The sequence below is a fragment of the Agelaius phoeniceus genome, chromosome 3, assembly GCF_051311805.1.
Source record: "Agelaius phoeniceus isolate bAgePho1 chromosome 3, bAgePho1.hap1, whole genome shotgun sequence".
In the NCBI taxonomy this organism is placed as follows: domain Eukaryota; kingdom Metazoa; phylum Chordata; class Aves; order Passeriformes; family Icteridae; genus Agelaius; species Agelaius phoeniceus.
The window spans coordinates 11,629,742-11,646,343 of NC_135267.1; the positions used below are offsets into that span (position 1 = coordinate 11,629,742).

Below are 16,602 nucleotides of genomic sequence, written 5' to 3' on the forward strand. Positions count from 1 at the left end.
AGAGTAGAGACGAGGTAAAAGCTATTTACTTCATAATGAAGAATGAAAAATATCAGTTCTATTTTGTATAAGCTTGTATAGATGAAAGAAAAGATGAACAATTAGCTCTCTACCACAGTGATACTTCTGAGATAAAATCAGATTGTAACTCACTTCAAGTCTAGTGTTCTCTTCAGGTTCATAGGTTACAAATGATTTATAGTCACCATTTCATACTTAGCATTCTGGCTTTTCTCATATTTTATAATACTTTAAAATCAAAGGATTTTCTTGTTTCAGAAATACCTTCACTAAATTGGCTTAATACAACTCAAAGTGCTTTAGATGAAAACAAATTTAAGTAAAATTTTTCTCTGTTTATTTCCAGGAAGAAACAGAGAAAAGGTTTTTTTTTTTTTTTCCAGGAGGTAATAAACCCCTCTCTATGTCTGGTGCTATATTCCTCTTCTTTCACATTAGAGCTGTGAGTCTCCTCTTTCAGGTCACGTCTTCCACATAAAAGTGCTAAACTAATGCCGCTTAATGACAAATTAATGTCCATGAATAAAAAATACACCTCTAATAGCATAGAGTAATTTGCCATTACAATATCATCATTGGACATGCCCCTGGTTTAATACGATGTATTTAATTCATAACTTAATGAGTGATATATAAAAAGAGAGAGATGAACCCTGCAATTACATTTATGTGAGTCTGTCACCTTATTTGTAAAACCTTAGAGTCATTTACATTCAAATTAGAACAAATGAGTGATTTCACAAAGTGCAGTGATAAATGACCATTGCTGCACAAGACAGAACTGTATTTCCTTTGAAAACATTAACAGTTTCCTATTATTTGTTAAAAATTACAATGCATATTGCCCAGTGTTGTGTGAATAATGACTTTTTTACTGATTAGGTCAGAAGACTAATACGGAGTAAAAATAAATAATTTTTCTTTTCATTTTTTCTGATTTTAGCTTGAATTTCTCTGCTGAAACTGTTATGGACTCACACTGCCACCTGCTGCTCAGGCCCGGGTAGGAAGGGCCCCGACTGCCTTATTTCAAGTCCAGTTCAGCCATTCTGGGTGTCATTTCTTGCAATAAACAAAATTTTCCTCCAGACCTCTAAGTGGACATGTCGCTGAAAACACAAGCAGATAAAGATAGCTGCACTACCCAGTTACAAATATTTCCATTTTAGAAGTGCATCCAAACTGCCTCAACTTGTAAGGAGAATTTAAAGTGAAATACACAGAGGACAGGGAGGGACAGGAAGAACATAAAACATTAGTATCGATCAGATGGCAATAAAACCAAAGAAGAATTTTGTACACTAAGCATTCTGGCATTCATCAGCCACTGTTTACAGCTTTATAAAAATACTGGAAAGATTCCAGAAGCAGAAATCTTTCAGGGAATGATGGACAGAAAGGTCATCTAAAGAGTCCACACTGGCTAAAATGACAACGTGAGAAGGGCAGGGAGGGAAATTGTGAAGCAATACAGCTTCCCTGCTCCTATTTAAAGCACACACTAAAGCTGCTTGCCCTTCGGGACAGAACCTGCAAAGAGATGGCAGATCCAGCACTAACTGTCCCCTCCCAACTTGTTACCTCTCCTGTAACTGTGCTGCAGGGGACTGGCAATGTGTATCCATACAACTACCTAGACAGCTTGGGAGCTTTGATCTTGCCAGCAATAGTTAACCTAGATGCTGCAGCATCACTTTTTTACACATCCATCATCAGTTTCAATACGCACTGCAGATAAATAGCAGCAAGTGGATTACAGTAAGAATGGGATTCAAAGTGACTGGGTATTGTCACTTTGGTATATTTTCAACTTCCTCACTGATACCAACTGAAAAATGGAAAAAAAAAACCACCATCATTTTTTTCCTGAGTCTCATTTTAAGTTGGAATCCTCACTAGTGTAACCATGTTTCATATTTATAGATTATTATCTCTGTAATGTATCAGTTTATTAAAGAGATAACAGAAAAAAAATCCCCAAGTTATTTTTGAGTTTTGTCCAAGAACTGTTCTAATGACTATCAATAGCTCAATGACAACAGCTGAAAAAACTTGCTCCTTCAAAAAATAGCAGGCTAGCACAGCAACAACTGGTTGTGTAACACTTAAAACCAGGGAAATGTAAGACATTATTTTTGTCTACTTTGTATTCTTAGCATGGGAAGGTTACTTCACCACAGGATAAAGTTGGTAGACTTAAGCTTGCTGGTGGTGACTAATTCTGGGGGATTGAGGGGAGCGTGCAGAGTGTGCATGCATGTACTTAGATTAAAAACTCAGTATTAGTTAAAAAAAGCAAGCCTTGGTTGCTAGATGACCTTTAGATTTTCTTTCCAGCAGTTTAATTCACTCTATATGAAAAACCCAGGAGCTAAAATCCCAACTGATCTGGGGCTTCTAGCAATACAAAGGTGATGCTCTCAATCTCTGTTGTACGAATTAATTCATCTCTGAAGGAGTTTATCTTAGTGAAAGTTGGGATTGTCATTGGCACCGTTCCAAATGGAGAAGTTTGGTTTAAGAAAAATAAATAGCTTTGAAGCTCTGGCTTACCCACATAAATAAACAATGCACACTCCTTTTAAGCCACACACAAATTCATTTGTAGCTTCTTCTGTTTAAAAACAGTAACATATTTCAATCTACAACACATTCAGATAGTTTAAAATTAGAAGAAGAAAATATTTAGATCATTAGGAATTTGTACACCAGGAGAAAAATTTGTTCTTTAAGCCTAAATTGACCATTAGAGTAGAAGGTTAAAAATCAAATGCCCTACCCAAGACAATTTGCCTGCTCCAATTATTACTATGAATTATTCCAGAAGGATTTGTCAGTTGATTAACCTTATTTTGTATCCCAGGTCTGATCCTCCTCACTGTCTACTTTTGTATACAAGAATCTAGAGCAGGACAGCACAGAGGCAGTTCCAAAAAAATTCCAGTTGACTGCTGTTGTATGATGCTGGGCCCAGGCTTATTTTAGTCACTCACCTAAAATGTTCTTTTCTTTTTATCTTAAATTAGCTGTCTTCAAAGATGGCATGACTGACATCAGTAGCAAGCAAGCAGAGTTCCATTTAAAGTCATGAAGCTTCTAAAAAGTAATCTGGTACATTTACCATTTAGCAGGGAAACTAAAGCACTTAAAACTAAAAGGAGAATTGGCATCAAAGCTTCAAGTTCACCTGACACAAAAAACATTTAGGATCCCAATAAGAATTTTTACAAGTCAGAATAACTTCAGTGGCAATCAGGATCATCACTGCTCATGTCTACCATACCTGCTCCTCATAGGAGCTATGAGAATAAGAAATCATTTCCAGAATTAAGGAACTATGAGAATAAGAAATCATTTCCAGAATTAAGTACAAGTACAGTCACTTCAAATAAGTCTGTACTGAAACTATGCTGCTGTCCAACCAATATACATAACATAAATTACATCCCTGACTCTGTCCACTGTGTAAACTTAATTTGTTCTTCACAAAAGGTGCCTAATCTGGCAGCAGAAAATTAAAGGGATACATGCAATCTAGCAGTAATGCCACATCCTGCCTCTCAGAAATGAGTCTAAGCTTTGCTTTGGATTGCTCTGCAACTTCTAAACTCCTCACCCACAACTATCATACCTTGACTGTAATTTAGGATGTACCTAGAACTCCACTAAAAAAAAAAATATTGTACTTCAGAATATACATAAAAATCACTTAGCTTTGAGATTTCAATTATGGGCAGTCCAATATCCCAGATCCCTGAATGCCAGTGGAAATCAACCTCTGCTTTAAAAACCAATTACTACACACACAATACTGAGCTGTTGTTGATCAGTAGAAGGAAATTCCATTAAAAACTTATATGCTCAATAGCATTCCCTCCTTATCAAAACTCTTTGATTGTTGAAATAATTTGCAGTTTGTGGCTCTTTGGTACTGAATACACAAACAGCTGAGGAAAAAGACAAAATTTCTTAGATCTACAACCAGTTATGTAACTCAGACATACGCATGAAACAAACATTTTTTATGTTCTGAATAAATGTTTTAACACATTTATTCTCTTGCATAAGAATAAAGTTGTCACGTATCCTTCAGAAAAACATTCACAAGCTTTAAAGTGCAAAATAGGTCATCACAAACACATTACCTAATACCATGCTCTCTACAGTTCCATCTAAAAAGTCCCTTTTCAGATGGCCACCACATTTAGTGCCTTTAACTACTTATCTCTTGCTTTTTCCTATATCACATGACAAATATGGTCCACTTTTAAAAGGCAAAGGAGATATTCAGATAACCCATTCCTGTTATATTTCAAAGTTTGCCTGTTGGCTGCAGCTCTCTGCATTAGCTCTCTTCGAAAAACCTCAGCCAAAACTGACAATCAACCTGAGCTGGAGGAGGAACTTGGGACACAAGAACCTAAGAGAACTGGATGTGCAGGCTGCAAGCAAATGCTGTGTGAGTGATCACAGACCTTAGTGCCACTGAAGGTACACAAAGTTCAAGTCTTTAGCTCTCCCACACCTCTGCAGCAGTTAGGGAAAATGCATTGCCTTACCGTTTGTTCAGCCCGAGACAGATGTGTGCTCTTACAAGCCTTGTTTCAATGTTTAATGTACCTGAGAATTATGCAGATGACATGAGAGATTCATGAATATGTATGGATCTCAAATAAAATACATCAGCATGCTTCAAAAGAGTCCCCTTCTACAAATGAAGCTAGAAACAAAACCCCCAAACAGCAGCAGTTGTGGAATAATCATAATTCAAGGTATGACAATGCTGATGTGGTGGGAGAAGTCTGCACTACACAAAGCTGGAATTAAGACCAAAAGTAAGGAATACTTGGGCATTTCTCTGTTTGCAAATAAAGAATATATTATTTACCATAATAATATTTTACCATAAAAATATTATTTACCATAAAATCATAGTTTTAAAATGAAAACTAGTGAATTATCAAATCTAAAATGAGCATGAGTTTTCAAATGAAAATATTGAATCAACATTAGATGCCACAGAACGTTTGATAATGAGAAGTTTATAGATGATAAAATGCATTTAATAAACTAGCAGTGTTGTCAGAAACCTCCACTGCATTGCCTAATTGAGGGTAGGGAGAAAATGTTCCTCTCATTTTTCCTGTCTTTGCTTTGATTGAGAACTCTTTCTAAAAAATGCCATAAATACAATTTAAACAATTTGTTAAAGAATTTTTTTTAATTCATCAAAATATTAAAGTCCTCTAAGCTGTTTAGTCTGTAAAAAAGAGGATCTGTCATAGTCAAAATAACATTTTGTTTATTCTGAGACAACTAAGAGGAAATTCCTTAAAGACCAGTCAATATAAAAGTCAGCATTGGCTGGAAATTATTCTGTCCTCAGTGAACTAGAAATAATTCTTGACAATCAGATACTTCAGCAATCACCTTAGATGAATCAGATCATTACAGTATTTTTTGGAATCTCATAGACTAACAGTGTGCCTTGAGACAGATAGATGAACAGGTAATGCCAATTGCATTTGTAGCCAAAAAAATCCATCCTTATTGAAATGCATGGCATTATTACAGGTCCCAGATAAAAGTATCAAAAAGAGATGAAAGTGTTCAAGACAGTTCCAATGAACTGTCAGGCTGGAACATCTAGAGAAGAGCTGGAACAAGTGCTAACAATAAGAGCAGCACTCACACAGGAAAAGCTTGGTCTAATCAAAACAGTTAAAGACAATCCTAACAAGTTAAAACTTTGTGTCATCATTACACAACAATAAATGACAGCTAGATCCCACACACTGTATTTCCTGAATTCAGGCTAAACTAAGCTAAGTTCATAATATCTGAACAATTCAAAACAGCATGAAAGAAAGTCAGTAGCACTAAATGAAGAACTCTGGCACACTCATTCATCAGAGAGAAGGGAAAGGGCAAGCACTATTCCCTTTCCAGCATTTGTATCACAGCACATGGGGTGACAAGATACCCCAGTTACCAACTGCAGAGAGGATAAATAGTTTTAAGGAAGCCTTCTTTATCTACTTGGATTTTATTTGCAGATAGTATTAAAATAAAGCAAGAGCTATTTTTTAAAGTCCCACAATAATATGTAAAACCTAAACAGATATTTGGTTTAATTAGTTTGGACCTGAAACATATCACAGTTTTAACGCGCAGTACCTTGCTGACCTCTGTTAAAAAGACTTGCAGCAACCACTCAAGGCTGATTACTTGCATGGACTGCAACCATACAAACAAGACAGGTAAATTCTTACTGTGATCTATTCAGACTGCAGATCTGTCTACATGTATGCCTTGCTGAGGTGAACTTGGTAAAAAAAATATTGTAAAAAGAGTAAAACACCGCCCAAATCCCAATGTGGTATAAGCTACAGCCACCTCACAGACGTGCAGGCAGATTCCAAACCTTTATGATGAGACCCTGATTCAAAAATAGGTTACAGAACTTGCACTGCTTTCTGTCTTCCAACACATACTCTCCTCTTTTTTCCCCTTCGTCCACTGCCTTATTCCCTACCTCCACTACTGTAAATCTGATTCTGAGTCCCACTGAGTCCCACTTCCTCTTTATTTTTAGCACAGTGTAGCTCCAGTTGTCCTACCCTGGCACACTATTCAAGGCACAACAGTGCTTTTTCACATCTTTCACACATCCCACAGCAACTGCAGACCACAAAGTTGTGGTTTCTATGACTCATGAAAGACACAGTAATCTTGTAAGTTGTAGAAATGGAAAAAACATGCAAATAAACATATGCATGAGACAAAATGCATCAAAAGACATGAGATCAACAAGGAGAGGAATTAAAACACCTCTGATTCTTTTCCAAGTTATTTTGTGGTTGGACTTCATCTTAAAGGGCTTTTCCAACTTAAAGGTTTCTCTGACTGTCATGTCCAGAAAACTTTCACTGCTCTATTAATTACAGAGTCATTTGGAAGAAATATTTACTAACTCCAAAGTGTTGGGGTTTATTTATGGCGCTAGTGTGATTTTGGGGTTGATTCATTTTTTTTTTAAATTCATTAGCAATCTATTTCTAAATAATTGACTACAGCTTGCATATTAAGGAAGAGATTCAAAGCACTGCTAACTCTGTAGTTGTCTGTCTTTCCCCTGCAATGGCCTTTGGATTAAAAGTATTAAGGTGGTGCTAAGAGAAGAGCTATAAATACCAGAAGCTACTCAACAGAGGTAATAGAAAAGAAGTTTTAGTTTAGCCTAAACAGAAAAAGTTAGCATAAGGGTTTATGCTGAGTATATAACTATATCCTCTCACATCCCTACGTGATGAGCACAACAAACAACCTTTTTCCTACTCTTTAATATTTTCTGTAGCTTCTTTGCTGTAATTATCTCTTTAGTTCAATTTCTGACAAAGTAAGAGCGACATAAGCATCAAAGACATACTCACACTGACTGGTGTGTTTGAGGACCATCAAATACATGGTATATGACTACCAGTGTTAGATTTGTATCTTTCTCATTACAGTAACCCCTTCCCATGCCTGCCTGACAATCAGTAGGTCAAATGGTTTTGTGGCTTATTTGGTATCTTGCAGTTCTTATTTCTCAAACCAACCATCTTTCCCATCACAACCCATGCCTGTTTTCTCAGAAAAATTAAACCTCTTCCTGCATTGCTAAAAAAAAAAAAATTAGACCAATTGCAGCCCTCTGTCAGCTCCTTTAACTTTCTAATCAATTAAACAAAAAATTAAATCAATTAAATATAAAGCACAAATTAATACCAACTTATTATCTGAATATACATTTTGAAGGGTTTCCTAAGGTTAAAACTCAAAGAACAGATTCTTTCCCTGTAAGACACAAAGCCTTCAAGTACATCCTGAAGTTCTTAGCACGAGATGCTGCATGCCCCTGGCGCTCAGCATGCTGCCAAGCACACTCCCACTGCTCAAAGGCAGTTACACTGTGGGAAGGCAAGTGCACACTAAGAGCACTGTGCTGATGTGCATCTCCATGCCCAAGTGCTGCCCGGGTGCAGTTAACACATCCCATTTCAGAAACAGTGATGAAAAGTTACTGAGAGGAGCAAACAGTTCTGTAGAACTGCTATTGCCATTTTATTTTTAGAAGGCTTTTCACAGATACCCGTCAAAGCCATGTTCTTGCTACCATCCTACCATCATTCTTGCTACCATTTCCTATACAAGACAAGCACACAAAAAAAATCTTTACCACAACTCAAATTTTTTGTTTGATAAAGGCATTGGCATTACAGGCATAAGGCTCTTTGAGAATAAGGTGCCATTAAAACAAGCCCTGTTCCTTCAGTGAGAGGTTGTAGTGCCCTGGAATAAATGTCAATATTCTGTTGTGAATTACACATCTGAATTTGTCACAATACTCATGATCCTAATAGGGAAATATCTTCACATTTAGTACACTGAAGCAGAAGAAGGCAAATTCCCTGGTAAAAGGGGGAATCATGTGCTGTGGACCATTCTTGCTTTCAGGAATGAAATGGACCAAATGGATGGAGGGATAAAGCATTGGCCACAAACTGAAACCCAAATTACACCCAAAAGGCAGATCTGAAATCCAGTTTTTTCCATTTAGATTACACCAAGTATTGTACTAATAGTCTCCTATTGAAATTCAGCTTGAAACAAAAGTGTACCAAACAGAAACAGCTGATCAGGCCAAAAAGCCTCACCTCAATGAGATAGTGAGAACATAAACTGAGAAGCTCCAGCAGCTGCAAATGACTCCCAGCTGCTAGGACGTCCTGTATCACCCCTGGTTCCAAGAGGATCTGTAAAGAAGAAAATGGAAGGTTTGTCATCTGGAAGATGTACTTAGAGTACTTGTAGAGTATATTAAAGACCTTTGTTATTTCAGATATTTAAGTCAACATATAGAACAGAATACAATAAATCATATAGGGAAGTCTTTACAGAATAGGGACAGATTTTTCTAAAGTTCATCTGAATTTCTCAAATGATTTTTAAACTTTTTTTTTGTTATTTTCTTTTTCCTGTGATAGTCCCAAAGTCACAATACCCCCTAAATCCTTTGAAACTGTGTGCTGTTTAAGAAGGAGACTTTTCAAAATAACAGAAGCTCCTTTTGTTATCTGTATACTTAGATCCTTCCACATATACTGATGAATCAGACCAACAGAACTGACTCTGAAGTCTTCACTAATAGTATTATTCATGCATGTAAAACAAATACAGACTAGGAACACCCTGCCTATTCTGCATGGCGCCACTTTATAATTTTCCTAACCACTGTCTTCATTTTAGAGAGCAGGGCTCTGAAAGCACAATGAGCATGTTGCTGGGGAAGTGCCAGAGAGGGCATGGAAACCAAGACTGATTATTCAGTTACTTGCTCACATGAAACTCCTACTCATTTCAATTAAAATCATGTACAGGCAGCAGTAAGGATAATTGGGCCACAGCTCATAGACCGCTGTCTTGGGGTCAGCTTGTTAGAGCATTCCTTTTGGGACACAAAAATGCCTTTGGGAATATGGACACTGGTCAGCTTCTTATTAGCAATCAGACTACAAACTATCTATATTAAAATCTTTTAAGTAGCACAACATCAAAAAAAATCAGAAATGCATGATAAAAATTAAATTTTCAAAGCTGCTTGCTATATTAAATTTTATCCTTGTACTTCCCCTGGCAACTTTGGTTTCACACCACATGAGGTCAGTCTCTCACTGCTCCACAGGGAAGCAAAGCTTGCTTTCAGAGTCTCTTCTTTCTGCTCACACAATTCAGTTTCATCTCACAGCATCCTCAAAGTGCAGTGGAATAAGGAAAATGGAAAACAAAAGGAAAGATACTCAACTCCATCTTTTGTACTTTAACTATTTTTGAGGGAAAATGAAAAAAAGTGTATGCATTTCTTCAAGCAAAACCACAGAATATCTCCAACATAATGGATATATTAGGAGGAGCAAAGAAGGCGATTGACCCTTGCTTAGACCAAGAACTCATTTACATTGAGTTCTGGCAACATATGAAATCCTTAATGCTTGTGAAAATCACTACATTTATTAATACTAGGTTTTAAGTGAACATTATATGTCATTTACATACTATATAAAACATGAAGGTTCTTTATCTAGCCAGAAATTCATGTAAGGATCCTACTGTAAACAACAAGCAGGCCCAGAACATTCCAGGTTTTTGGCTGGTGCTACTGAGGTTGCCATGAATGATGAGAGGTAGCTGAATAGAAAGTTAGGATGGATTTCAGTAACAAAAATATCTCCAACAGACACAGATATTAAAAACAAACAAACAAAAATAAAAGCATGTCACTCTCAAGTATTTTCAAGTGAGAACTCAAGGTCAGACTAAACAAGCTGGTATAGACCCTGCAGTGTTTTTCATTCAGACATGATTGACACTGAGGAAGCTGCCATCCTCTGGCACATTACTTACTAAGTGTCAGCCAGAGAACCAGAACCCTTAGCAGATTAGTACCTTGTAGGCATAGACAAACTAAATCTAACTGTGATAATATTCATGTATTTTAAAGCTACAGCAATCTATTTACAAATAATACTAATAGCACTCTGAGATAAGAAGTAGGACAAGAGGCAAGGAGGGTGGCTGGCTACTGTCTAGAGATTATTTGCACAAAGTTAACAACAAAAGTTCATATCAAAGTGGCAGATGTATTTCCTACATGGTCTTCCATTTTTACAGCCCTCCTTACCATGCAAGCTATATTCTACTGAGAAAACAGAATCACTTTTTGTGCTTCCCAAGATAAGGGAAGAAAGTCTAGATTATCTTTTCACAAAACTTTGCTTTAAAGTGAACTATCTGAACTTTTATTCAATACTCATTTGGATATAGGCAAGAAATACTAACTCACCTATGCTAAATGTTCACCATTGGGAAACTGCAGGCTGGTAAAATCCACAAGGAAAAGAAAATGATAATTAAAGAAGGAAGAAAATATTGCAAGCCTTCCTTCTACTGAAACTGGGGTAATTCACAATAATTCCACACCTTTGAGCTTTTATACACTAAAGCAATTGCTGGGTTTTTATTACTTACCAGCATAGGTGTTTATATGTCATACAGGCCTTCCAGCTCAGTACTAACAGTAAATGCACATAAAAACCACCAAATGCACACCACCAGTACAAACAGTGACTGACTCTCCTCTGCTTGTCTAAATCTCAAAACAATTGACCTGAGGTCTAAAGAATGATGCTTATTGCAAATTAAGGAGAGTGAAACTAAGGTCTACTTTGGATTCATAACTTCAAACTTCATCTTAAATTTTAGTGTGAAAAAATAGAGAGAAGCTTAATCATTTTCTGTAATCCATCCTCAACCCAAGCATTATGAGGCATAATTACTGCAGCAGAAACTTAAGAGTAATTTGGACTCATCAAATTCAGACAAAAACTGCAGCCTTCACCAGTGAAGAATGTGCTTTCTCATGACACAGGCTATATTAGACTGGTTGCTGTAGTATTTTTACATTAGATGCAATTCAGGTACTGCACCTGGCTGCACCTTACAATCACCCCTGTATCCAATCCTTATTTTGAGGGGTTAATTTTCATTATACTTTCAACTTCTGGCATATGATGGTACCCAAGAAAATCCCCTTAAGCACCTTTTCCCTGCACACAACAGGCAGATCTTGTGATACATGAGTAACTTCCTTTCTTAAGCCATCAAGCCTGACATACTGCTCGTTTGCAAACTGATTTACTTTGACAAACTACTTTGCCCTTACAATGACTGTTTTCAAACAGGAAACCTGTTCCTCAAAGCTGCCTTTCTACTCTTCATCATGCCACAAACCCCCCCAGAGAGGATGCATAAAATACAGTCCCTACTGCAGTCAGACCCACAGCCCGAGAGATTGAAGCAATGCAAAATTTGTCTGTTTGTAACAGAATGCTGAGGTCACAAGATCCAGAAAGGCAGATTACATAATTTCTTAGATCCACTATTTTTAGACATACAATATTTATCCATCTGGAAACTTATCCACTTATATATTGCAGAAAGCTTCTCTTCAATTGCAAGAACTAGAAAATGGTAAATTAAACCTGACCTTGTAAGGCACAATAGTGAGGCAGAAACAGAAATTTTATAACCAGTCCCATTGTTATAGAAACACAGGGGCCTTAACACCCTGCCCCCTATTTTTACCCTCCAGCCAGCAGTTCAAAACTAGAATTTATTCCCTCTTAGCCCAAGATTTCTTTCTTCCTTTCCCAACTCAACCTGCATCCCCTCCAACACCTTAGGACAATGGGTAAACATGGGAAAATACTTAACTGGTATCATGTATCTTTTCTCTCTCTTCAATCTTCTTTGAGACTTGTGGCAACAGAGTGTATAAGAAGGTGGTGGTTTGACAGGAAATATGTTTTCTGGGATGCTGGGGTTAGGCCAATGGATGCTCAGATTTTAATATTGGCACCTAATGCGGTCATTGGGACATTGGATCTGCCTCTGAGAACACAGGGTTAAAGCAGGGCTCTCCCCTGGGAGGCTCTCTTGGGTTCCAGTCAGGGAAAGGTTCAGAGCTCCCGTGCCCGGCTGCGGGCTGGGCGGGCAGGGGCAGCCATGGGGCCGGGTGAGGTAGGCCCGGGGGCAGCCATGGGGCCGGGTGAGGTAGGCCTGGGGGCAGCCATGGGGCCGGGTGAGGTAGGCCTGGGGGCAGCCATGGGGCCGGGTGAGGTAGGCCGGGCCCTGGACAGAAGGGAGGGGAAGGCCCCTGCAGGATGGAAGGGGGCACTGAGAGGCATCGGGCAGCCACTGCCCACCCCCCAGGAGAGACAGAGAGAGAGCCTGTGCCTGTGCTTGTGCCACCTTGAAATTTAATAGTGGCCGGCCAAGAAGGAGAAGGGGGGGTGTGAGAAGGTGCCCAGCTGGGCTGCCGTGGGAGTTCTGGATAGACAGAGCCTCAGATTTTTAACCCTTTTCTTGGATGATGGAAACCTTACAAATGCTGATCCTCCTGGAGTTGAATGAGAAGAGATATATAGATGAGATAAGAGGAAATGGGCCACGAGAGAAATAGAGAAGAACTCAGGTGGAAGAGATGATTGAGTAGCTTATGCTGGACTCTTTTTGTGTAGCCGTGGACAGAGCCACGTTTCCTTGTGATACAGGGACTGCATTCTATGGGGAGGCAATGCCTCAGGACCAAAAGGGTTCGGTGTGGGTACCCCTCGGCCCCAGGGGGTGAAAAATATGGGGGGACAGATGTCCCAAAGTTGAGACTGTGCCTTTTTGGAGTGGGACGAAGCATCCTTAAAAGTCGACCCTAGAAGCAGCTCTGGTCCGTGTTCAGTGGTGAGAGCGCTGGACATGAAAGGAAGAGGTCACCATTGGCACAAGAAGGACTCCTTCTCCTCTTGATGAACTGAGGATTGAGTATTCTGAAGGGTGGTGCTGGACCGAGAGTCGATGATTTGGGGGATGTATTGTATTGGGAATTTGGTGGGGAGGAGGAGAAGATGCATTTGTGAAGTTTTCATTTTCCTTGTGTGTTTCTTTTTCCCTGTCCCTCGTAGTATAGTTAATTTTATTTTTTTTCCTAGGTGGGAGCCTGCTTTGCTTATTCCTGGTCACATCTCACAGCAGAAACCAGGGAGAGGGTATTCTCATGGAGGCACTGGCATTGTGCCAGTGTCAAACCATGACAAAGAACCACCACCCTTTCCTAAGAACAACTACTCAGGTCTCACCTCCACATTGTCCAGATCAAAAATGTCCTCCTACTCTTTTAATGCCCCCTGAACCCACCCTCCTACAGCAAACAAAGCCCTACAGGTCTACCAAAAAAAAAAAAATTAAGGTCCGAGCAAAGAGGGCAATAACAGCCAAAAAAGAATTAAAAGGAAACTCCTTAAACTGTCCTTTCCAGCAAATCAACTTAGAGCCTGAGGGAGAAGGTAAGATCCAGATTAACTGTCACATCTGTGGAGTCTCATGAGGTTTATATCTGGAAAGAACAACTAGAACATTCTATTCCCTGAATACTGCAGGCCACTATATTTATCCACACATTTTCAAAGACACTGAACAATAGCTGCTTTAGGCCCAAGAAGGCTAAACTGCAGGTTGAAGTGCACTTTTATCACCTTCATTCCAGCTACTCATATATCCCCATATTTTTCTCATTTCCATACAGCTGTTTGTGGGACAATGGAAAAGTGAGATGGTGGCATGATTCACATTAAAAATACCCCAGTATTATGCTGTAACAGTAAGGAAACATGCAGCCATATTTAATTTGGGAGAAAATAACTTTCCAAAGACAGCACAGCACACTGGTGACTTCTTAGTGCTTAATACCAAGTTCTCCTAAATCCCATTTTCCATGAATAAGGAAAGATGCAGCCCTGTCAGAAAATTCTAGAAAGTAAACTGTATGGAATTTAACACAGAAAACAAGAAAAAAAATTTCTGATTCCGGCCACTCTGATGAAAAAAAAAAATTCCTCCTTAACTCCACTTGCAGTGATCAGCATTTCAAACAAGACAGGCATCAAACACAAGTATCAGTTGTTTTTGCCTGATGGAGATCATTCCATGTGCTTAAGAGCAATCAAACACCTTAACTTTTCTTTTAAAGTAATTTAGACTGCATTTCACTCCCAACCAGATAGCACTTCTGCCTGTCTCCCTGCTCATTCATGATTCAGTTGAATACTGAGCTCCTTGCACATTGACAAGTGCTGCTTCAAAAAAGTGAGTGAGGAAAGAAAGTCCTAGTCCCCTGCAGGCAACTGCCCAAAGCCCTGACACACAATTTTTGGTAGCACTTGCTACAAAATCCAGATGTCTCATTAGCCAATGCCAGAAAGCATCATGATCAGCATTTCTCTGATGCATCATAATATTTTTCCAGAAAATTAGAAGAAAATCCATGTGTGCAAATCCAAGAAAATCCATTAAGTGCACAGAATACACATCATAAAATCATAGAATATATCAATTTGGAAGGCACCCATAAAGATCATCTAGTCCTACCTCCCTGCTAATTGCAGGGCTATCCAAAACTAAACACATTTCCAGACATTCCCTGAACTCTGACAAGCTTGGTGTCATGATCACTTCCCTGGAGAACCTGTACCAGTGACCTGTCACCTTTTCATCATGTCCAGCCTGAACTTTCCCTGACATAGCTTCACACCACCATTAAGTACCATTGCTGTAATTAAAGAGGGTTTGGATAAGCAAGACTCCAAGCAAATTCACTATTCTTTGGGAAGGTGTTTCATTACTTTAATCACTTTCAGCATTAGAAAAGCTGTCTTGTCCCTAGCTAAATTTATGTCCAGAGCAAAAAAAGTGAAGTATTTAATTTTCTCTACAATGAACTGCATAAAGTGAGTTAATTACATCTCCGTATTAGTCTAAGCCTTTTAGGCACTCTGCAGCTGAACTATGAACCTAGGACCTAGTAGCTGTAACCCCTATTGCTAGATACAGAAAAAAGATTATCCTGAGAGAAGTGAAAAATGAAGTGTCCAAATCTAAGTATCAAATTGACATTTTTTGCTTTGAAATTGCATTGAAAAATTATATTAAGTATTTACAGTAAGACACAGACCTGTTGTATTCAGTTATACATCATTTTGGCATATTGTCCCCCAGTAGAAAAGAACTGAATTCACTTTTGCTAGGGACAGCAGGTAATTGAATTGAATCATTTTACTCTAAAAGCAGCCAGTGGAACTGCTGTGCACAGGATGCAGTGGGTCACTTACCCAAGAAAATCAACCATCACAATACAGCTTTACAATACACCTCCACCCACTAGAGAGGATCAACACAATAAGGAGCACTAAGATATTGACAGCTGCCTCACCCTGGTCTTAACTAAAAATAGCAGATGAAATACTGGTTGATTGCTAGAAAAATTGCCAGCATCAGATGAGGAGGGGAGCAGATGAGAGATGAAAGCCAAGATTCTACAAAGGAATCCAAGAAATCATAAGGAGAAATAGTGGTACTTAGAAATAATAATTATTTCTACTATTTCTTTACTATCTAAGATCTTTTACTATTTCATGGCTTTTTTTAAAGAAATAACAAAGCTAAATGAACAATTTTAAAAAGGAGCTGTAAGATAATACTTTAACTAACCAGGGGTTTGTGTGCATGAATTTGAAAAATCACGTGATGGTATTCTACCAATACCTGAAACATGTTTGGTAAAGTAATAATAGCTGTTAGGAGAATGAGAGTTTTCAAACTAACTGAATACAAAGTAAAGGCAACAGTTAAATAGGATCACACTGGAAATGCATTGAAGTAATATTGGGAGCAACATACCTGAAAATAAAATGAAGTTCTAGATTTGCAACTGGAATAATATACTGATATTACCTTTAATGAAACACTGCTTCTACATTAGCATTTTGTGAGTAAAAGAAAACCTGTTAAATATGCTAATAACAAAGTTTAAAGCCTATTTTTGAATCATTGTAAGTGCAACTTTGTATGTGGCTTTCAATAAAAGGAAACATTTCAACATGCCGTAGTTAGGAAGCAAGGCTGTGTTAATCTTGGGCTAAGAAGGCATCA

At 38.3% G+C, this 16,602-nt stretch overlaps 1 protein-coding gene across 3 annotated transcripts in view; it reads right to left on the reverse strand.

The window, feature by feature from the left end:
• KLHL32 (kelch like family member 32) overlaps window positions 1-16,602 on the reverse strand; it is a 123,122-nt gene that overhangs the window by 53,690 nt on the left and 52,830 nt on the right. For all 3 annotated transcript variants that reach the window (XM_077174730.1, XM_077174732.1, XM_077174731.1), the window contains exon 5: window positions 8,721-8,819. In XM_077174730.1, the coding sequence (XP_077030845.1) occupies window positions 8,721-8,819 (99 nt within the window). The remainder of the gene's footprint in view (window positions 1-8,720; window positions 8,820-16,602) is intronic.